We start from the raw sequence: 24,438 nt of genomic DNA on the forward strand, positions 1-24,438 counted from the left end.
TATAATAATTAGATAAAAAAAAAGTTAAAAAACTAAAAATCGAGAAGCTAGTTTGGTTTTGAGCCATTTTTTAGAATGAAATTATAAAAAAAAATTAAGAACTTTGGGAATTACTTTTTCAGTCTTCAAACATATCCGAAACTCCAATCCTTTTTATGCGAATGGAGAGACGAAAGTGGGTTCGGTTCGGTTTTGATTGAGATGTTTGGGCTTGATTGACATGAATGTATTAGATTAGAGAAATAAGAAAAAATTTATACGTCATATTATTATTTCACTTTTATTCCATTAAATAAGATGTATATTTATTATCATTAAATAATTATTTATTACATATTTTTTTATTATTTAATTGTGATAAATATATTATATGTTATTTAATATGATCAAAAATAGAAATAAACAGACCAATGGGACTGGGACGGATAGAAAAGCCCCAAACTCATCTTGGGCTACAAAATATAAATAATAAACCCAGCCTCTTCGGGTCCTCGAGGCCAGAAAGATTCGTCTCAGCTTCTTACCTATCAGGACTACATTCTAGTGGCTACCATTTCTTTTTTAAAAAGAAATCTCAGCGTTAACTTTGGTCTGTGGATGTCAACAATGGAACACGTATTTATGCTAGTTCAATTACATTAAAAAGGAGTAATTTGTATAGTTTATCAACCACTCGGTTTTGTTAAGGGGTCTTAACGTTGGCCCATATTTTATTCTGCTAGGAGTTTTTTTGAGGGACATCCTAGTAGTTTTGGGGTTTCAACACCCGACCATAAGACCCAATTGTTTTTAAGGACCATGGGCGGTGGCATTCAGTCAAAAAGCCATAGGCTAATCTTAGCCTTGTTCACTGGTCAGTCCAGATAGCCCAAGGAATAATACTAAGCTAAGGTACTCCCATATCTTCATCTATCTCGAATCAGGATCTGGTATAGATAAGGATCTTTTCAACATTTAATAAAAGTAAAAAAGAGAGTAACTAGAAAACATAGGGGAAAGAGGTGGTTGATCATCTCTTGAGCGAGGATGGCTAAATTGGCTCAATCAATCCCCTAGGGGTGGTGATTCTCACCTATCCAAACAAGGTGACGAGATCTACGCCTACAGATCATAGCTCTCATCCTTGGGACAGTCGAGATCACCCCAAAGTTGAAATAAAGTGATCAACCACCCATGACATTGGCTTGGCTGGGTGGTCCACTATCCCAACCACTTCTCTTGAGATGGTTTCACCATCCTTAAATGATCAGTTATCTCTTATTTTCTTTATTTAATATTTCTTCAATTATTATGAAAATAATTGAAATAAGAGTAATATTAGGTATATCTTCAAGTTCTGCGTACTCTTTCTATAAGAAAATCTGATGAATTATAAAAGAAAAAATATTTTTTCATCTGGATCTAAGATTTATCTATTTTTTTTTTTTTAAAAAAAGTAAGCAAATTTGGCACATTTTAAAGACTATGCATATCATTTTTCTAACATAAATATGATAAAAAATCTTTAATGTTGTGCGTTATTTTTAATAAATAAAAGATCGATATTATTCTACATCAGTCTTCCACGTAGAAGGATAAGCTTCATAAGAATATATTATTTATCATCTTTATACCACACACTAATATATAATTTGTCATTTTTCTTTTTTTATATAAACACATATTTACACATTAATATGTATGTGTTTACACATTAGTACATTTCATCTATATTTTTTTTCACATGTATTTTTTAAAACTTAAATATTTTTAAAAAATCATATCATTAAAAAAATATTTTCTTAATTATTAAGTATCAATTTTTTTAAAAAAAATCAATAGTAGCCCCCAATAGAAAGATTAATATTTTTCAATCACGTATTAATGTTAAGACGATAAGTAAAATTTATCAAGCTTTCGTAACTGGGCCAGGGCACGCAGGACATGGCTTTATTTATCTTACCCATCCAAGTCATGAGTTACAAGTTGTACAAATACAATTATAATCTCATGGAGGGACCGTTGACTCAGAGTCAACGCTTTTGTCTTTTATATAAATGAGAGAGTTATGATCATCTTTTGTTAAATATGGTGGGGCCTATTAGTTCAGATTCGGAATTACATGGCACCCTGCATCTCTCTCTATCTCTCTCTCGTCTTCTTATGTTCTTGTCCGTCGTGGCCATTGAGTGTCCCATTGAAACTCAAGAGATGTCGCTTATTCTTCATTTTCGGCGAGGGATATGAACATTAAGCTAAGCATTGGCTGACCCATCAAATGAGAATATTTCATTCATATCTCCAATGCTTAGTAAGGATAAAGTTGGATACGTATGATTTTCTGTTGAATTTTCTTGTAAATGTCACCGATGAAGTATATATGTGTCTTATCCGTCAAAACACTTTTAGCCGCTCTTTTAATTTGCACAACAAAGATCACAGCTTAACTTGCAGAGAGTTTATCGCTCGATCGTAAGTTATACTATTTACTACTCTCATCGTACTCATGTGTTGATGTCTTATTATTCATTCACCATTAATATATTAACTCTTCTTTTTCAAAGTAATTACCAACCATATCTAATGACCACACAATAGTAACGCCAATACAGGTAGACACTGAAAAACTGTTTAAGATGGGACCAAATGGAGTCATGTCTGGTCTGTTAATTTCAGGATCAAGTCAGATGGGACCAAATATTAACCCTTTTTTCACTTGGTTTGTTAGTGTTAGGGCTGGTTTGAGAAATGAGATGAGAATTTTGTATTTTGTTTTAAAGTTTAAAATATTATGTTTTAATATTATTATTATTTTAGAATTTGAAAAATGTGCATTGTGATTTGAAAAAGTTGAATTATTTATTATATTTTATATAAAAATTTAAAAAAATGTAATGATGAAATGAAATGAGATGAAAATTTTATGTTTTATTTTAGTTACCAAACCTGTGGTTGGGATTGATTTATCTCAACATAAATGTCCTAACTTTATAAATTGACGTATTTTATATGGTGCCTTACGTTGTAAAACTACTTTTAATAAAAATAGTTATATGAGTCACGTCAGTTTAGATTTATCTATACATGCCGTCAATTTCCTCAAATATAACGAAGCCACTGATTAGTTTACTCCCGCTGCTATAGTCCCTATCGTCTCTTGCTATTGGAGGATATATATATATATATATATATTTATAGAGAGAGAGAGAGAGAGAAGATACCAATTTGCAGTTTCGAACTTTGGTGGAAGGAGCCTTGCAACTTGCTTAAACTCTGCTGTAAAAATCTGTACAAAGTCCTGACAAGCACGGCCGACCACACCGTACCAATACCGACAGACTCGCTCAACCGTGTTGCCGACTTTGCCTTTGTCGTTGCCGTTGTTGACTCTTTCTTGCTTTGTATCAACCGAGTCCCTCTTCAAAAGCATGTCGGGATGAGACCCTTCTCAATCGACTTCGGCGAAACACTCTGCAACTAGTATCTGGTACTGGGTATTACAGTTGAAGCTTCCTACGTCCCAAGCTAGCTTTTTATCCAGGTTGCTTTGCTTATCATTTATTTTCTTCTCCTTTTTCATGTCCCTTTTTACGCTTTATCTTCTAATAGTTTGGGTTTAAGTCCACGTAAATGCAGATTTTGTCATGTCGTCTTTGCCAGCGAGAACTGGGAGATACAGACAACGCTACAAGGATCATCTTAGGCTTGTCTCAGGGTCAGTCACTTTTTCTACTGAAAAATCCAAAATTTATTTTCTTTTTCATTCACGTGTCAATTTTCATCTTAGTTTTCCTAGTCCTTTTGCTTTAACTCAAATCTGTCGTGCTTTTCATGTTATATCGACGTATCGCATTCGAGGAAATTGTGCCTTTTTCTTTGATAATAGCAGTGTATCCTCGTGCTTCTACATGATAAATGACTCTGAGGCTATACAACTATCCTTTTGCTTTAACTCAAATAATGTTATTTTTATAATTTAGTTTGTAATTATCTGTCCCAAATTATTAATTTTGGCAATCAACCCCAAACGATAAAAAAAAAAAATTTGCAATGTTAATGTTAATCCACCTGGTTTACAGTAATTTCATCTATTCCCCACTTTGTCCTCTTTCCTTTCCTGTCTATATACTACCAATGCTCTACCCTTGCATAGATTGGAATGCTTTTATTTCTTCTGCAGACCACATGATCTACATATGCTTACCTTTTTTGGTGCAAACATGATTAGGTGTATTCCTTACCGGCTTGGAAAGAATTTCAATTGTTGCTATAACAATCCAGAGAAAAAATTGCTTGTTCTTATGATTTCTTCACCAGATAGGGATGATCTTGTGTTTCCGAAGGTACTAATGATCCTCCTTTGTTTGTTGGGCACATGATCATGCTCTACTCTTTTCGTTTAATTAGTCATGTTACCTTCTATAATAATTAGAAGTTGAGAATTAATGTCAATGACTTCATTGGAATGCCAGGGTGGATGGGAGAATGATGAGACTATAGATGAAGCCGCACGACGTGAGGCCTTGGAGGAAGCAGGAGTTAGAGGAATACTCAGTGTAGGTTTTTTTTTCCTTGTTTTGTATTGGCACGTTTGCTATTGCTATTTATCTTTATAATTGGAAGTTCGCAACCAATGATGAATCATGAATGCAGCCAAAAACATAGGGTTTAACCAACCCCAGACTAGCACTTCTCTTGTACTCTTGTAATATCTGAGGGAATTTTCTATCTGATTTCGTTTTTGTCCTTGAATTGTATGAACTATTCACACACACAACTTTCTTTTTCTTCCCCCATTAACTTAGTCAAAGCTGTTTATTAAGGACTACATCTAGATGATTTTTTCTTTGTGGGGAGAAGAAGGTGGGGTTCTATAATTGCACATCATGTGTGTATAATCTCAAACAATGTTCAGAAATATTAGGACATAATCTCTTGCTTCGAGTCTTTTTCCTTTCATTTACTATGCTGAATTATGGTTTGATTGCTTTTCGGGTATGCGTAGGAACTTGTTATAGTCAAAGAAATCATGAACATGATTATCATTCAATCGATTCATCGAATTCAAGCTGATTTCTCATATATTTTCAGGAAAATCCCCTAGGAGTTTGGGAGTTTAGAAGCAAGAGCAAACAGAACAGCAGCAGCCTGGAAGGAGGTTGTAGAGGTTATATGTTTGCATTAAATGTGACTGAGGAGCTCGACTCTTGGCCAGAGCAGGCTAGCCATGACAGGAAATGGGTCAGTATTCCATAAAAATTAATTAAAATTATATAATATCTAATGTTTCATTGAAAGACAACTGGTAATTGATTTGGCTTGACGACTGTTGCCTCAAATTAAGAAATCCTATGTCAACAAATTCTAGTTTGGCTTCAGTTGAAGACTTGGGTTTTTGTTACCCTCCACAGCTTACCACAGAGGAAGCATTCAAATTCTGCCGTTATGATTGGATGCGGGATGCTCTTAGAAGATTTTTGAATACTCTCTCAGAGGAAAGTTCACTCAAGATGGCTGGAGAATCAAAGGAAACCCCTGTTATAAGGCCAGTTGCAGATGCAGGTGAAGTGCGTCAGATATCATCACCTGGCTACTTTGGTAACCCTTCTGGTGTCCAACACCTCGAGAATTCTTGCTGCAATTGTGAAGTGCAGGGCTGACAACTTCAATAAAATTCGGGTATCGTCCTCTTTTGTGTAAAAAGACAAAAAGTGGGGTTGACGACTCAAATACATCTTTGTAGCGGAAGCAAGCAACTGTATTTTGTAGAATTTGTCCATGTCCTTGATTCTGCAATTCTAAATAACTTTCAAACTGTTTCCCTCTAGGGTAAATCTTGTACATAATTCAATTAAATTAGACTCAAAGAAACTACCAGTCTTCTGTTTGATTTTTTTCTGGTTGATGTTTCCCTCAACGACCATTTTGTCACTCTGCCATGTGGTGTTAAATTGGTTTGGAATGACTGATTAAGATCCAATTCTAGGCTCCTGACTTGTGACTGACCTTCAATCCATTGATGTCGTTTGACAGTCATAATTTATGCATCATTTCTAGCTTAGAAGAGGGTCGAACATGCATTAGGAATGGCAGAGTCAGAGTGGTTCCAAGCCCACAAAACCTCTAAAACTTTGGGCATTTTATTTCAGCAGCTCCAAAACTGCCCTAATCTGAATCAGTCTTTAGTGTTGGACGGTAATCATGTGATGTGGATTGAACATCTAAAATGGAATGTGGAAGGAGGTTTGATTTTCCTGTGCAGGCGTACGTAGAGCTGAGTGTGGTACATCATTATATGCATTGTGTGGGTGTGTGTAGTCATAATTCAATTTCAAGACCTCTACTCTAATCTCATGTCAAATCACTATTCATCTCATGCAGTCTCAAATCGTGACCGAAATAGGACAGAAACTTCCTCCAACCTATATATAAAAAGTTATTACGTATCCCAGCTTGAGCATGTGGCGAGCATATGCCTTCCACGGGTATATGTTGCTCGCAATGATCGGCTGAACTAACAATGATGTAAGGGCACCACGATCGTCTTGCATCCACCATTTTGTCACCGTGAGTAAAATGCATGCGAAGCAAAAGATCAAAGACAGCCTTGGTTTCCGGGGGGCATGATTTTCAAACGCAACAAAACATCAAACTGAACGCTTTCCCTCCCTCTCCCTTGAGAATTTTTTTTATTTTTTTAATTTGAGAGAGGAATATCGAACTCCAACCTTCATTTTAAAAAGTGCAGATCAGACCTTCCTCCTCGAGAACTTGATCCTTTCATGATCAGTAAAAATGTGAAATAAAAAAGTAGCATTGCACAGTTCTACTAACATAAAACGACAAATATTGGGTCAATCTTTTGAAGTTTGTGAATTGTGGGTTTGAACTTTCTGACTTTTTCTTTACCCATTTGGAGTTTGGCACTGCAATATGAATTTGTGTGCTGATTATAACAATCTTTTGCATGCTTTCCAGTGACACGCGCGGGGATGTTTCCTTTGACTTTCTTTCCCCTTTCCTTTTCTCGGGCATCTCTTCTCTCATTTTGTATCTTTGGGATTGGATATTCATGGGATTTGCAGAAGATACTTAGACCTTTCTCCATTCGACACTATACCCTATACACCTAATCTCTGTCTTTATCCGCTCTTTGAAAAATGGGGATCTTTGGGATTTACAAATTACAGAGACTTGCATGCCCCATTTCAGTTTTCACACTTGTTACTTTTGTCTTTATTACCCATCTCTCTCTCTCTCTCCTTCATCTTCTTTTTTGGGTAGCTTTATTACCAAGTTACAAGTCAATCCTTACCCTACACAATATTGCATAAATTGGCATAAATTATTTCCACAGGTGCAAAAAAAATTCCCATTATACAGAGTAACTTTGTTACGGAATTATAAGAATTTTTTAATAATATTTTTAATTTAAAATTTAAAAAAATTAAAGTATTTATTACATTTTATATAAAAAATTATAATAATAAAATAAAATAAAATAAAATGAAAAGTTTTGTATATTCAAACCAAGCCATGTGTATCAAGCCTCAAATAATTGTTGAAGACAAAAACTGATCAAATATAAAGTTTAGATAAGGAGATAATGTATCAATCCTCTATCAACTTTCTGATCAACTTGCTTGCCCGTTGACCGTTCTACTCAAAGAATTCTTTTGTTTCTCCCCTAAATAATTTGTAGCATACTTTTCTTGACTTCAGAGACCTCGCTTGGAACCAAAGTTCACAACTTATCCAGTATGTCGTAGACTCTTTTCAAACACCTATAAAATCCAAGCTATCGTATATAGTGTATATATGTGTGTGTTATGCTTCTTGGGGAGTCCTTCAAGAGGAGCCTTGACGATCGATGGGGAGTCACATGAGTCGCTCTCTCAAGACAAACTAATTAATGAGTCGAACTGAGTATTTTTAAAAGTGAAAAGAAAAATTATAGTTACGAATGTACAAACGTCGTATAATCACTTTTAAAAAAATAAATAAATATGAGATATATATAAAAAAATTAATTTTATAATAATATATTACTCTTTTTCAAAGTGACTACATAACACTTGCGTATTTAATAACTATATGCAGTATTACTCTTGTAATAAACAATTTTTTTTATCATTTATCATCCCTTATAAATGACAAAAAAAAAAATTATTTATTACAAATATACATTTTCACCCAGTCAATAGAGACACCACACCAGTACGTGTAGGTCAAGTCATTGCAACTTAAATATAAATTTTACAAGTTCTTCATCATCATCAAAAAGCCAAAAAAAAAAAAAAAAATCATCAGATTCAAACAATTATATAATAATATCACCCGCGTCTAGCTAGGAAGAATAATAATTAAAACGACCATTCGATCACCGAGAGGGTTGTCCATTATTTATTTTAGTAAACAATAACTAATACTCTTTTGTACTCATGACCAAAGGTCATATATATACTGCATGATGCATGGGGTCCATGCATTGAGTCAAGGTCCGCTTCATGATCAGTACGTTAAAATTAATTATATATCCATCTTCTAAGAATTTCTCTTAATTATCAGTTGGCCGTATTAATGATCTAGGGCTTCCTAGTGATTATTTTCTTCGAAACAACATGCATGCCTTTGTGTCCTTAATTATCACATGCACCCCAAAACGCCTTTAATTTCTCCCTTATAATTTGGAGCTTATATATATATATATATATATATATATATATATATATATATATATTGGTTGTTCATGCTAAAGTTGCAACCAAGGATGCTCAGTCCAAACTCTATGAAATATTATATAAAAGAGAAAAGGCCATTTGCATGGGATTGAAAAGGTGAGAAGGGTTGGTGGGACATATCATTGTATTTAGCTCAAATTGGATGCACATGATGGCTTAGGCAATTCGTATAATATTAGGGTAACATGAGTACCTTTATGCACTCGTTTTTCTATATACTTAATTGGCCTCTCAATTTAGTTGTTGAAATCTAAATTAGTTTAATCGAACCCAGTACGTACCAGATATATAATTTTTTTTTTAATAAAGGATTAGGTCAAAAGTAAGAGATGTAGGCATGGAACCATGTGAGAAAAGAAAACATGTCGCGTGTGGATCAGAAAAAAGAAAATGAAAGTGATCGTGTTCGATCCTGCTATATATATTTGGACACATGAATCAAGCTGCTAGCTGCAATCTTGCATATATACTTTGTACTGCATGAAAGAGGCAGGCAGGCAGGTATATAATATATTTATATATATATATATATATATAAATTATAAATTATAAATTATATATATAAGAATGAGATGAAAAAAAGAGTTAATTTAAATTATAAATTTTGGGCGATTAGTTTTTTAATTAGGCCAAAAACTTATGTATTATATCTTATATAGACTAAATTCTTTAAAATATATGTTGATACCAATATAATGATTACAAGATGAAGGGATGGATCATTGAATGATTGTGTGTATGATACCAATATAATGATTACAAGATGAGTGTGTATATAATTCTTGCTGGACCAAATTTGCAGTCCATGGATTGCAAATTTTCTAGCTACAAATGATGCTGGCCAAATCATGCCAGATAGCTACAGATTAAGTCCATGGACTTAACAAATTTGCTAGACCAAATCATGCTGGCCAGCATGATTGGTTTATATATATAATTTGCTAGCTACAGATTATGTGTATTAATTTGCAGTCCAGCATGGTTGGTCTATTAATCTATCTATAGACCAAATTAATAACATAAAGATTATGTGAAAACCCTATCATGTGCAAACCCAATGGAGATCTAGAAGTGAAAAAAAGGGAACAACAGAAATTGTTAAGTGTCAAACCTTGAAAGTTTATGGAGACAACTTGGAGAGTGCTGAAATTTGCCAATTTCAGGGTCGATTGGAGAGTGTCTAAATATCTTATACCAATTTCTGGGAAAAAAATTCGGCACCAACCCCCAATTTTACTGCCTAGAAGCATTGAACATGATTGGTAATTTTGTATTTCTGTCGTCTAATCCGTCGAAAGAGATTTCCCCTATTGCGCCGAAAAACCTTGGGAAATCGTAATTGGGGGCGAAGTCTTCCACGCCGTAAATGGGGTTTTGCAGCTGAAGCTTTAATTGATCTTTTCCCGGCATCTGAAGGATCACAGGTTAATATCCCTTTGATTTAAATCTAGCTATGCGACGAACCAATCCCACATGAACCCAAAATGTGCCCGCTTGCGAAGAGTAAATCGCTGTGAATAAGTTGGGTTTCCAGCAGCGATTTGCAAATAAACTCAGCAGAACGGCATCGATGATATTGGTCAATGGGTTTTCCATTTCTGTTCCCGGCGTCGAAATCGACGGTAGTGGCCTATGCTTTTCCTGGCATTTGAAAAATCGGAGCTACCATTCCCAACGATAAAGATCTAGTTGTGCGACGACCCAATCCCGCAGGTAACTTTGCTAGTCTTGCGACGAGAAAATCAATTGGAAGAATGGGATTTGCAGTAGCAAATTTGTCTGGTTTTACCGACATCGAAATCGACGTTATTGGCCTCTATTATTTGCGAAGAATGCAAGCGGCAATAGAAAGCGTATATGTCAGGCTGTACTGCCAGCAGCATCCCTGCGATTGATTTGTTGCGGTAAAACTTAATATGCGACGATTTTCATGCTTGTTGAGGCGAGTTTAGGCTGCCGTAAAAATACACTTTTCTTGTTGTGATCTATCAGTAAGTGTTCCAAAAAAATGATATACTATTATAATTATGACTAATACTAAATACAATTTTAATGTATAAGTTTTGCGCACTTTATTTAAAAAAAATAAAATTACTATTAAAAAATATATATTTGTTTAAGTAGATTTCAAACTTATTCACTTTTTCAAAAGAAATAAACGATCCTCGCATACTTTAAAACAGTATGGCCTCGTTTGTTTTTACAAAAATTTTCAACTCATCTTATATAATAATCATTACAATTTTTCAAATTCTTGCACAAATAAAATAAATAATTCAAATTTTTTAAATTTTAAAACAAAATTAATATTAAAAATATATATTTTAATAATATTTTATTTAATTTTTAATTTTAATCTATATTCATCTTATTTCTACTATAAAAACAAACGAATTTATCATTACAGCCCTTCCATGGGTATGGATGATAATTGAATATGTGGTGAAGTATATTTGGCAATGATATGGTGCAGATTGCTAACCTTTCTGGGAATATGGATAAAAGTTGTTCAAAGGCCTGCTGCACTGTTCATGATGATTGGATTATTTAGAACAATCCGTGATTGGTACCCGATTCAAGGGATCGATTCTCTTTCTATATATTCAGATGTGAGAACTTTATATAATTTAATTGCATGAATTCAATCAAAAGTGGAGCAGAGAACATGCGAGTCATATCATGATTATTGTTAATTAAATTGCTTGGCATGCCCCTGCTTCTTAGTTAGATCATCCTTCGCTGCATGCCTGGAAAAATTCAAACACCCGGCCTTCTTTATATTTAATTAACGGGGGTATTTTGTTTCTTCCCAGCTGGGAATTGAAGGACGAGATTATCCTTCCTATAGTTAATTCGATCGGAGGGTGGATACAGACAAGCAAAAATATATCAAATTAATACCAGTACATTAATATTGTGAGGGAAGGCCCACTCCCATAAGGCCCATGCAAATCAAGGCCCATCTCCGAAGGGTCCAAGCCTAGGAAGGTTGAACCATGAAGCCCGATCTCGAGTAGGGAAGCCAAGGGTTTGGGACGAGAGGGTCGGGAAGTCAGGTCAACACGGGACCGGACTATTCGGGCCTGTCCATTCAGGGCCCGGGAGGATCAAGGTCTGCAAAATCGAATTACCCGGTCAGGTGGGCAACACATCATCATGCTCCTGACCCCAGAGTCCTGAATCCCAGGCACGAGTCAACCCGAATCGGTGCCAGGAAATCCGGCGCACAGTAGTAGAGCATCCCACGAGTCAAGGACGGCTTGCCCGCAATCTGACATCTCCTGGCATGACGGAAAAGTGGTGGCCGCGCAAACGTAGGAAAGCAGACATGGCGTAATCCCTCGTTAGGTCCTAGACTAGCCCCCACTAGGGGCGACAAAGAAGGGGTGGTGGCAAGCCTGGCATCTGACACGCTACGATCTCCCTCAATGAAAATACCTGACTCATGTATAAATAGGAGATGACCTCCTTACGGGAGGGGGTTCATTCAATTTAGATAACTCTTATTATGTACTGTGTTTTCTCTTATCCAAAGAGCAATCAACTGACTTAGGCATCGGAGTGATCTCGGAGGTTACAGGAGCCTCATTTTCTTCTTAATTGCAGGTACTTGGAAGCTTGGACTTTGCGAAACTGTTTGAATTGCGAAACACAACATTAACAAATACAGTGATATGATCATCTCATCTTCCAATATAATGATCATCAGAATGTAAGGTACTCTAGACAAGGGTTCCATGCAGTTTCTTATTAACTAAAACAACCATCTTTGAAACAAGAAAACTAAGAAATAACGAGTAATGATATATACAAATTTTGATGTATAAACTAAGGTAATCCTCCTTTTGAGGAAAATTGCCCTATACTTCACAAATTCAAGGGAAGATTAATGGGGCATATATATGCGAAAAGTTAAAACTAATAAATATATATATAGGCCAGAGATAATGGTACCATGCACCCACCCATGGATAGATAGATTGATGGGCTCAATCACATGATTGGGTACGTAGTGGCAAGTGTGAGAGCTTGATCAAACTCATCATGATCATCGTTCCATGTGGGGGGGATTTTATGAAGGGCAAGGCAGGTATAAAAAAATGGACACAAAAATGTTTTTATTTAAACAGCCAGCCTACATGCAACTGCCGGAAAACAAGGCCTACAATCATTCTCTCTGATCTAAACTTCACTTTGTGATCTATATAAACAAACTACAAGAGAAATTAAAGACTCTCTCTCTCTCTCTCCGCAGAAAATCGCTTTGTGTTTTGTTCGTTATTTTTAAGGTCGCTGAAAAAAACATTCAAGCTAATTTGTCTTTCACTTTCAGCTAGCCTAGCCAGTTGAAATCTAAGACTTATCTTTAATTCATAGAATCAGACATCATGAACTTTAACAACTCGCCCTCCTCCTCCTCCTCCTCCTCCTCATCAAAGTCCAAAAGGAAGCAACAGCAACAGCAACAACCACAACTAGTACTACTAGAAAACCAGCAGCAACAGAAACAAGAAGGAGAAGCGAGGTTTCTCGGGGTAAGAAGAAGGCCGTGGGGTAGATACGCAGCGGAGATAAGAGACCCTTCCACCAAAGAGAGGCATTGGCTCGGCACCTTCAACACTGCCGAGGAGGCCGCCTTGGCCTACGACCGCGCCGCTCGCTCCATGCGCGGTTCCAAGGCCCGCACCAACTTCGTATACTCTGATATGCCGAGCGGTTCATCCATAACCTCTATTATCTCACCCGACGAGTCATCGCAGCACGATATCTCTGCCCTCTTCGCTCCCGACCAACAAAAAAACGATGCGAATACTACTCACTCCTCTACCCAGCTCTTCTTCGGTCAGGACCCTTTCATCAATGCTACTACGTGTCCATTTTCCAGCGGGGACGGCTGGGCTCAGGGAACTACGGATTTTGGGTCCAGTTACCAGCCCATTACAGCTATTACGGATGGTGGGCAGGCGCGCGCGCACCCAAGCTCATGCTCGTCCCATGACACTACTGAGCTCCCGCCTTTGCCGCCTGACGCATCTACTTGTTACGGGGCTGGAGTGATGGGCTCCAATATGGGTCAAGAAGTTTGGAGTGACACCAACTGTTTCGAGCTCACTGAACAAACGAAGAATGGGCTAGACTCAGCTGTTAGTGGGCCGTATATGGATTTTTACTCCAATGAGTTTGTGCAGCACAGCCCACTGTTTGGGAGGATGCCGCCTGTTCCAGACTCGGGTAGCGATGCATTTGGTTTGGGTTCTTCATCTCCCTACTACCATTAAATAAGCCTCTCCCCCCACCCATTTTTCAAACCGTCTGTTCAACATTGAGGTATGTTTTCCTTGTTTGGTTGTTTGTTTTCTTTTGGGGGGCGAACATGTGCAGATGCTGAATAGTGTATTGTATGGTTTTTGTTAAGCTTATGCGAGATTTTAACCTTTTTGGACCATAGATGAGCAATGGTCGGATTGCTAGAGTCTGTAAAGCAATCCTGTAATATCTTGCTAGAGTCCACAACCATCCCACTTTCCACCAAAATATTACTCCCTCTGGTGTCAATGACAAGGTTGAACTCTTTTGGTACTTGTACGATTGTGAGATATGGCCGGAGGAGTCATATTCCGGGAGCAAGGCATTCACATTCACTGCTTGAAATGGCATCAATTTTTGAAGCAGTACCCGAGGTTGCCATGTTAAACGCAGTCATTAATTAGCCAGGCTTCTTAATGCTTATGGCCTATTCCCTATAGTTGCATTGTCCGAATATTCGGAAAATCTTTGACCACTTGTCATCTTTCTACCGAAAGATGAGTTAAAATCTCAAGACATTTGTCGTATGCTCAACTCCGCACAATATAGAACTCTTTAGTGTGTAAACATAGCATTTCTGGTTAAACCTGGCTAGTCCAACTAAAGTGGGTAGATGTATCTTTTTCCTCTTGGGAGGGTACTATGAGAAGTGGGGCACCTCATAGGGACCTCAACCTATTTAATCGTATCTTGTATAATAAATAAGGGAAGTCAATATATGCCTTCCAATTACAAATGGGAATTTATCTTAAAACAAAAAAGCAGCATATAGAATGAATAAGGTTCGAGACCTATCGTCATTCTACAGAACAAGCCATCATCTGTAACTTAAACCAATTACAAAAGCAAAGAGGAAATCTGGACATAAGATTTAATCCTGATAGAGATACAAGTGATTCTACCCACCAGAAAGTTCCCTTTCACGACACAAGGCTTCTATTTTGGGTAGAGACCCTATGCTACAAGTGTCCCAGACTAACCCAAGACTGACTTGCCATGTCCTTGGACAAAATATCTAGTTGGGTCTTCAACGTACAAAGAGCCCTGCATATGTCCCTTCTTTCCACCTCATTCCCAGTGGCAAATGCCAGAGGTCTCTGCCATGGCATTAGGAGCTAGGCAACTCACAGAATTTGTACTCTTCTCACCTTTATGCATTTTCATTTCAAATTCCTTCCCCATTATTTCACAAAATACCCCTGTACTTATTGTTATGAGTGCTTTGTCGGCGGAGCTCCTCCCAAAAAGACAACCACCTCTGCATATGACTTGCTTTCCTGGTTATAGGCAATTGCTCCAACCGAGGACCACCCCAGCCAAAACTCTCTTTGAGTTTCCTTGATTAACTATTCGGGCCCATTGCCAGTCAAAGTGTTAACAAAACAAAGACCTTGGACACCTCTAATCCTTCCGATATTTTATATGAAATGGCGTCACCCACGACCACCATACTCACCAACACTAGGTAACCACTGTGTGCAATTGAGCATGATTGTACAAGATAGACTAGGTTTGTTTGGGAATACAAATCATTTCATCTCAAAATTTCTCATAATTACTTTTCCAAGCATCATTTAAACACAAACACTTTTCAATTTCAAATATTCAAATTTTTCATCTAATCATTACCTAATCATTATAATTTTTTCAAACTTTCAAACAAAACACAAAACAATTCAATTTTTTCAAATCTCAAAACAAAAATAATATTAAAAAATAATATTCTAATAATATTTTTATTCAACATTTTATATCTCATTTCTCAAATCTAATAAAACATCTTAACTCAAACTATATTACTACTATTCACAAATCATATTCACAGATTTCTCATGTTATTCCCAAAACATCGTTTCCAGCAAGATGGTTCTAACAAAGTCTGACCTTCCCTCTTATTTAACACACTCCGCCACCGCAGCCACCCCACACTGATTCTGCCCAGAGATATTTCTCTACTAACCCTCCTACACTTCTCTCAATGATTTGTAACACAGAGACACCATACTCCACCCAAAGTTCACACACCTTCAAATCAAAAGTGGTTTGATAACCCCACAATCTCCTAAAAATAAACCACAACATCGCAAAATGTCCATTAAAACTACAAACAGTAAGCAAAGGGACTAGAGTTTGGAGAGAGAGAGAGAGAGAGAGAGAGAAGACCCTATATTCCACAGTAGGTAAGGGTCTACGTATACTCTGAGAAGCAAAGCTAAATAGTGAAAGGCATGGTTAGAGTTTGGAAATCAGTACTAGATATTCGTTCATTACCAATATAAGATTCCAAGTAACTCTCAAATTATAGTTTGGAAAATATTCTCATCATAATATTTGGATGGTACCAACAAGCTAATTATAAAGACGTGGTTGTATAGACATACCAGGTCGCCAAAACAATACAAATGGCTGTCAATACATGCTTGTCAATTCAAGAACCCAATAGAACAATGGTTTCATTCTATTTCATTTTTCCCACTTATTTTGGCATAACCTGTCTTTCTTCAACTTCAGTCTTAAGACTCAATATTCATTTCAAAACTCAAGAAGCATACTTTTTTTTACTTCCTTTTCCTCCCCTCCCCATCACTGGTTCAAACTGAAACAGCATCTTTCCCAATCAATATCATCACTTGTCCTCTCTGACCAACCTTCAACCATTTGACATCATTAAGTATTTGCAGCCCTCCAGCAGGAATATGAAACATATCCTTCACGACGTATGGCACTGTTTTATTGATAGACCTATCACCCATCCATTTGTCACAGAACCCGCACTTTACCATATTATTTTACAAACCAAAAGATACGCACAAACAAGCAAGCAGCAAGCAAAGTATGACGACAAATAAATAAGATTCGAACTTCAATCCAGTCAATGAATATTAACCAACCAATTAAAGATCTGCAGACATTATCAAAATTAGAGATTAAATATGGACATTCTAAACTGATCATCGTGAAACTATTCATAATATCAATAATCAGCAAGCGAGCAACCATAGTGCATCAGAAAATACAAATAACATCAATTACCACTTTGGCGGCAGCAGAGGTTTTAAAAATTGGAGTCCCAATGATCCTATTCTCATAAAAAAAAGAGCAATTACAGTTCCTTGCCTGGAGCACTAAGTTTAAGCTACCAAAAACTGTGGTATACAACACAGATGGCGCCTCCACTTCTTTGAAACCTCCAAATACTTCAACTTCTCAGTGAGTAAAAAGAGTTTCATTGCGTCTTGGAGGTCTATCAGGAACTGAACCGGGCTTGAACTTGGACGCCTCGTGTCTTGCAAGTTCAGGAGGAACAGGACTATTATTCTGGATAAGCATCTGCTTGAGATCGTAAAAGACGTCAGAGTCGTGAAAAGTCAGGAATGTAGTGGCCACACCCGTCTTGCCTGCCCGGCCTGTTCGTCCAATACGGTGTGTGTACATTTCAATATTCCCAGGCATATCGTAATTGATCACATGGGCCACATCGGGAATGTCAATACCACGCCCTGCAACATCGGTGGCAACAAGAACGTTGTATCTCTTGGTCCTAAAACCCTCAAGGCTGATCTCCCTTTGCTCCTGAGACTTCCCACCATGCAAAGTTGTCACACGGTACCCTGCCTTATCCAAGTTCTTGGCAACGGTATCTGCATTCTTCTTAGTGTTCACAAACACAATAGCAGTCCTATCACCAAGTTCGTCAAGCAATCTCTGTAACCTGTAAAACTTTTCTGATTCCTTCACCATGGTTACATGCTGGGATATCAACTCGGTGGCCTTTCCAGCAGTACCTATAGTTACCACGACAGGATTTCTCAAATACTTTCTGGCAAGGCGCTCCACAGCAGGGGGCATGGTGGCACTAAACATATAAGTGGTTCTGTAAATCTTCTTCTCATCAAGTTCTTCGTCTTCATTCTCGGGTTTTAAATTGCTTGAAGGCATTGCATCCAAGACACCCATAACCTGAGGCTCGAATCCCATATCAATCATGCGATCGGCCTCATCGAGAACAACATAATTGCACTGATTGAGAACCGCATAGCGCCTCTCCAAGCAATCAATCAAACGTCCTGGCGTAGCAATGACAACTTCACACCCTTGCCTAATCTTGAATCCTTGCTCCTCGATGGACTGGCCACCAACAATGGAGACCACTTTGATCCCCAAATGCTTGGCAAACTTATTAGTTTCTTCCTCAATCTGCTGCGCAAGCTCACGGGTTGGAGCCATTACAACGGCGTAAGGGCCTTCGGCCTCGTTCTCTTCACTTATTGGAGGGAGCCTCGTAATGTAAGTCAACATAGGAAGAACAAAAGCAGCAGTTTTGCCAGAACCAGTCTCAGCGATCCCGATCACATCGCGCTGTTGCATACCGAGCGGAATGGCCGCCATTTGAATAGGCGAGGGTTTCTTGTACCCTACTTTCTCCACCGCCTTCAACAGCTCCGAACTCAGTTTACTCTCGGCCCAAGCCCTCATCGGCCGAGGGATCTTAGAGCCCTTGTACGAAATGTTGAAGTCCTCCCTGAAAATCCTCCAATCTCTCTCAGTCATTTCCTCGAGCTTCTTTTCGCTCCAATGGCGATCGACCCTCATATCGAAGGTGTCGTACAAATCGGCAGCTTGTTCCTTGAGCTTCTGCGCCGCGGCCTCCTCGGGCTTCTCCTCGATCCCCTCCTTCCGGCGAATCTCCTCCCTCATCTCCTTCTCGTTCTTGGCGGCGAGCTTCTTCTGCTCGCGACGGTCCACGCCGGCGCGGAAGCCTCGTCCGAACAAGAGCTGGGCCTCGTGAGGGTTCTGGTAGAGAGAGTTCATGTCCCGAGAGGTATCCTCGGTGTTCTCCCAATCGAAAGAAAATCTGAATTTCTCACTGGGTTTGATGACCCGCTTCTTAGGCTTCTTGGACCCGAGATACTGCTCTTTGATGGCTTCGAGCTCTTTCCCACGCTCTCGCTCAGCTAATTTCTCCTCGCGCGCACGCTCACGAGCCCTAGCCTCCTCTTCGCGCTCCCTCTCGCGGTGGTTCCGCCTCTCAGAATCACGTTCCCGGTCACGGTCACGGTCACGCTCTCGATCTCGTCGATCGCGGTCGCGATCACGGTCCCGGTCTCGTTCTCGGTCACGGTCCCGGTCCCGGTCCCGATGGCGGTCCGAATCGGACGGCTTGACGTCGCTACCGGACGCGTCAGCTGGACGGCCGAGAGAGGAGAGTAGCTCTTGACGTCGGTTCTGGAGTTGATCGGCTTCTTGCTGACGACGCTTGAGGGCTAATTCCTCGCGCTGGGCTTTAGTCAAGAAGACTGGTTTCTTAGCGACGACACTGACGGCTGAAACGTCTTCGATCGGGCGTTTCATGCTCATGGTAATCCCCCAGACTGAACTTCTTGAAGGTAGAGGAAACTAAACTCGCTTGGTTCGGAGCAGGAGGGGAAAGAAAGATCATATACTTCCTAGTTCCTGGTCCCTAGAAGGCGGTGTGGAGGAACTTGGATGCAGACCCTGTGTTCTTGTATAAAGCCATTGGAGATTGGATTAGGAACACAACGGCGGAGTGATCCGTGGCCCAACGCTATTTGGAGCCCTAAATATCTATAATATGATAAATATCTATAATTTTCAAGCATTAATTTTACTTTATTTAGATAAGTTACATTATTTAGATATAAATTTGGTCTTTAAAATTAATTTGAAAGTTGCATAGACATTTCCATCCAAATTAACTTCAATACTTTTTACTGTCTTTTCCTTCTCTAGAAGGTTGAGATAACGTCCTTTATTTTCCTATGAAATGTGAGGTGATGGGTTAGGACAATCTGGGATATAGATAAAGCGTTTCTCTAAAGTTTTAACAAGATGACAGATGAACTGGAAATCATGTGGGCAGGATTAAGATTGGTAGAAACAGAACAACATGAGGTGAGTTTGATAAAGGAAGAAACAAAAAGAACTGAAGCTCGAGGTCATAATTGCTTAGTTATGCTAGTTCTATTGGAGAAAAACATTAACAATGGAGCATTCAAAGCAACCATGACCAAGTTGTGGAATCCAAAAGGATGGATAGGTTTTAAAGAGGTAGGGAATAACAAATATATAGTGGAATTTCAGAGAGTCATAGATATGGAAAGGGTACTAAATGGTAGACCTTGGACTTTTGATAGAAGCCTAATGTGTATTCAAGAATTTGACAGTTATGCCTCCCTAAATGAAATGAATTTTAACTCAAAAACTTTTTGGATTCAACTTCATGGGCTGCCTTTTGCTGCTATGACTTAAGAAGGGGGAAAATTTGGAAAATCAATTGGAGAGGTGATAACAATGGATTTTGATGAAGAATGAGTGGGATGGGGAAAATACCTATGAGTTAGAGTAAAGTTGAACAGCTCAAAACCTTTGCCTAGAGATATAATGATTAGAATTGAAGGAAAACAAAAGTGGATAGAATGTAAATATGAGAGATTACCATTATTTTGTTTTCTATGTGGTGCTATAAAACATGTTGACAAAAATTGTGATATGGAAAAAAGTAGAAAAAATCTTACAAGCAAAGGTTCAATCCAATATGTTTAATGGTTGAGGGCCTCAAATACCAACTTTAATGGGGAGGGAGAAAAAAGGTTGGGACCAAAAGGAATGAAGCAAGCTCAATCAAGGTTGCAGGTTGGACCAGAAGAGGCACTAATTATGGGTGGGCTTACTACTGATGTTCAGATGAGTAAAAGTGGTAAAGACATAAAAGAAAATGTATGCAGTAGCAGGGAAGCTCCTCCACAAGTTGATAATGATCAAGTTATACAGGAATCAAAAGATCTCCTTCAAATACCTGCAATTTTTAACAAGGGAGGTTGGGAAGGTGAGACCAGCAACACTTTGAGGGAAGACACAGAGCCTAGTATTACCTGTCCAAAATATGAAGCCAGACCAATTCAACCAAGCAATTTAGTTACAATACCAGAGGAACCAATGATTAAACAGACAGGTTGGGAAAAAAGAGCTAGACAATCACACATGAGCAAAGTAATTGACATGGATCCTATGGATACTACTCAGCTGGATAATGTTTCAAAGAAAAGAGACATAACAGATGTGAAGCAGGTAGTTCAACAGGATACTTTCAAGAAACACAAAAATACATTCAATCCTGATAAGTGTTCAACTCAGGACCAAAAGGTGGTGGCTGCTGAGCAACACCACCTACAAAAATGAAATGCATGAGCTGGAACTGTCGAGGGTTTGGGAACCCTCGATCAGTTCATGAGCTTCATCTTTTGGTGAGGCAAAAGCACTCAAATGTAGTCTTTTTTATAGAAACTAAATGTAGAAGGGAAAAAATGGAAAGAATAAGAAATAAACTGGAGTTTGACAGATTATTGTAGATAGTAAAGGTTTCAGTGGCGGAATTGCTATGATATGGAACTCTGAGGATCAGATTGAATTGGATTCCTACACTATAAGCCATATTTCTGTGAATATTACAATACAAGACTCGGGGAAGATATGGCTCCTCATTGGGTTCTATGGAAATCCTTGTACAGCTCTTAGAAATGGGAGTTGGCAACTGCTAAGGCTTTTGAAACCAGTAGATAATAAACCTTAGCTTTGGATAGATGACTTTAATGAATACTATACCAACATGAGAAGTTTGGAGGGGCTTTGAGACCTTATAATCAGATGAAGTCTTTTGATCAAAATTTACAAGATTCTGAGCTGTTGGATATGGGTTATATAGGACCTAAGTATACTTGGTTTAACAATAAACAGGGAATTGAATTTACTAATGAGAGATTGGACAGAGTGATGGCAAATCATCAGTTCAGTAACATGTATCAAGACATTCAAGTCTACAACACTGCTGCTTGTACTTCAGATCACAACATCCTCTATGTCATTAGTAATACTCATTTTACAGAAGAAAAAAGAAAGGAAAAAATGTTCATATATGAGAATAGTTGAGGAAAAAAACAGATTGTCAAAGGCTTGTTTTTAATGAATGGATTCAAAGCAACATAAATGATAGTTCATTAGAGGTAGTCACAAAAAACCTGCATAATTGCAAGAGTAAACTTATCAGCTGGAACAGTTCTCAACTGCAAACCACAAAAGGTCTTATGGAAGCAAAGAAGGCAAGATTGCTACTTCTACAACAAAGTACGAGAGATGGGAATATACAAGAAACTTACCAGATTAAGCAACATGTCTCAGATTCTGGATGGAGGGAATTCAAAGTGACAGCAAAGAGCTGAAGAAAACTGGTTGCAATATGGGGACAGAAAAGGAAAACAAATCAAATCAGGAGTATTAATGATGAAGGTGGACAGAATCAAACATCTTCTCAAGGTATTAATCAGATTTTTCAGACTTATTTCAACAAGTTATTTACAACCTCTAATCCTAGTGGTATTAATGAGAGTCTGAAACCTATGCAAAAGATAATAACTGAGCAGATGAATCATAAATTATTGGAAGGCTTCACTTACAATGAGGTAATAGAGGCAATTTTTAGCATGAAACCTATGGGATCTCCTAGACCAGATGGTTTTTCAGTTGGGTTTTACCAACAGCATTAGCAGACAATGGGTAATGAGATATGTGAGCTGTAACTAGAGCCTTAAATACTAATAATTGGGAAAGATCAGTCAATGATACTTACTTGGTTCTAATACCAAATAAGAAAAATCCAACTCAAGTGTCTAATTATAGGCCAATCAATTTGTGTAATGTGATATACAAGATAGTGTCAAAGGTGATAGCCAACAGATTAAGGAATATTTTGCCAAGCATAATATCAAAAAATCAAAGTGATTTTGTGCATGTGAGAAATATTGTAGACAATGTCATAGCAGCTTTGGAGATTCTACATTCAATGCAGAACAGATTGAAGGGGGAAGAGAGATACATGGTTGTGAAAATGGATATGAGCAAGGCTTATAACAGATTAGAATGGAACTTTACAGAAGTTGTAATGAAGAATATGAGGCTTGCAAATAGATGGATACATCTTATTCTCAATTGCATAAGAAGTGTATCTTACTCCATTATAATCAATGGAATTCCACAACCTGTTTTTAAATCATCGAGGGGCATAAGACAGGGTGATCCCCTATCGCCCTATCTTTTTATTATGTGTTCAAAAGCTCTCACTCTTAGCCTCAACAAAGCAAAGAGGAAGAAAATCTTTTCAGGATTTCCTATGGGAAGGGGGAAGCTTACAATAAATCATATGTTTTTTACAGATGACAGCTTTTTATTTTGTAAAGCTTCCCCCATGGAATGGACCAGAGTGCAATCAATCATTGAGTAATATGAGAAGGCCTCAGGACAAAGATTGAACAAAGAGAAGTCGTCCATTTTTTTCAGCAAAAACACAAGCAATGACACAAGAGGTTCCATTCTAGACATAGCAGGTATTAGACCTACTAACCCTTATGAGAACTACTTAGGTTTACCTACAGTGATAGGCAAATCCAGAATGCATTCATTCCAAAATGTGATTGATAAAGTGAAGAGTAAGATGAACAATTGGAAGTACAAGTTCCTCTCGAGAGCTAGAAAATAAATTCTTCTCAAATCTGTCATTCAACTTATTCCTATCTATTCAATGACAATGTTCAAGATTCCTAAATGATTGTTGAAGGAACTTAATAAGCTGATGAAATGATATTGGTGGGGACAAATCAATCAATAGAGGAAACTCAGCTGGATTAATTGGAATGAAATGGGGAAATCAAAAACTGAAGGAGGCTTGGTGTTTAGAGATTTTGAAAATTTAAAATGGCCTTGTTAGCAAAACAAGGGCGGAGGTTATTGCAATTTCCCAACTCTTTAGCTGCACGGATACTGTATTTGAAGTATTTCCCTAATTCTAATTTTAAGAATGTCAAATTGGGTTATAATCCATCTTATATTTGGAGGAGCTTGTTAACAGCTAGACCTCTTCTTAAAGAATGAACAATTTGGAGGATAGGCAATGGCAAATCAATCAGAATCTGGAAGGATAAGTGGCTGCCAAATCCCACCTCCTTCAAACTACAATTTGGTTTTAATCCACTATTTTCAGAAACTATGGTTGAAGATCTCATTAATCAAGAAACAAGGGAGTGGAACATGGACTTGCCCAATGTTATTTTCTCAACAGAAGAAGCTGAAAGTATAAAGAAGATTCCACTTACTCATAATAACAGACCTGATAAATTGATATGAAGGGGTACACGAAATGGGATTTTCAATGTAAAAAGTGCATACTATCTACAAGTTGAATTACAAGAATGAAAAAGATGGCAAAGTTCTAAAAGGTCACAAAATGAAGAATGGACTTGCATATGGAATATGAACATCCCTCCTACTACAAAAAAATTCTTGTGGAGAGCTTGCCTTGATATCCTACCTACCAAGGTAAATATGTGTAAGAAGAAGATTT

At 37.8% G+C, this 24,438-nt stretch overlaps 3 protein-coding genes across 4 annotated transcripts; 2 read left to right on the forward strand and 1 right to left on the reverse strand.

The window, feature by feature from the left end:
* Positions 1-3,113: 3,113 nt before the first annotated feature.
* On the forward strand, positions 3,114-5,951 carry LOC109006709 (nudix hydrolase 13, mitochondrial-like). Of its 2 annotated transcripts, none has more exons than XM_018986077.2 (6): positions 3,114-3,520; positions 3,616-3,694; positions 4,208-4,322; positions 4,452-4,535; positions 5,071-5,220; positions 5,391-5,950. In XM_018986077.2, the coding sequence occupies exons 2-6, from the start codon at positions 3,624-3,626 to the stop codon at positions 5,637-5,639; spliced, it is 669 nt and encodes a 222-aa protein (XP_018841622.1). In that variant the 5' UTR covers positions 3,114-3,520; positions 3,616-3,623; the 3' UTR covers positions 5,640-5,950. The 2 variants fall into 2 exon arrangements, with proteins under 2 accessions (XP_018841622.1, XP_018841623.1); XM_018986078.2 differs by having other exon boundaries at positions 3,192-3,520; positions 3,601-3,694; positions 5,391-5,951.
* A 7,008-nt stretch (positions 5,952-12,959) lies between these two features.
* LOC109006708 (ethylene-responsive transcription factor LEP-like) lies at positions 12,960-14,294 on the forward strand. Its single transcript, XM_018986076.2, has one exon. The coding sequence runs from the start codon at positions 13,109-13,111 to the stop codon at positions 13,997-13,999; it is 891 nt and encodes a 296-aa protein (XP_018841621.1). The 5' UTR covers positions 12,960-13,108; the 3' UTR covers positions 14,000-14,294.
* Positions 14,295-16,961: 2,667 nt separating this feature from the next.
* On the reverse strand, positions 16,962-19,594 carry LOC109006707 (DEAD-box ATP-dependent RNA helicase 21). The gene has a single exon (XM_018986075.2). It carries the CDS (start codon positions 19,383-19,385, stop codon positions 17,235-17,237), a length of 2,151 nt encoding a protein of 716 aa, XP_018841620.1. The 5' UTR covers positions 19,386-19,594; the 3' UTR covers positions 16,962-17,234.
* Between the last annotated feature and the right edge of the window lie 4,844 nt (positions 19,595-24,438).

The sequence above is a fragment of the Juglans regia genome, chromosome 16 (genome assembly GCF_001411555.2).
Source record: "Juglans regia cultivar Chandler chromosome 16, Walnut 2.0, whole genome shotgun sequence".
Classification (NCBI taxonomy): Eukaryota; Viridiplantae; Streptophyta; class Magnoliopsida; order Fagales; family Juglandaceae; genus Juglans; species Juglans regia.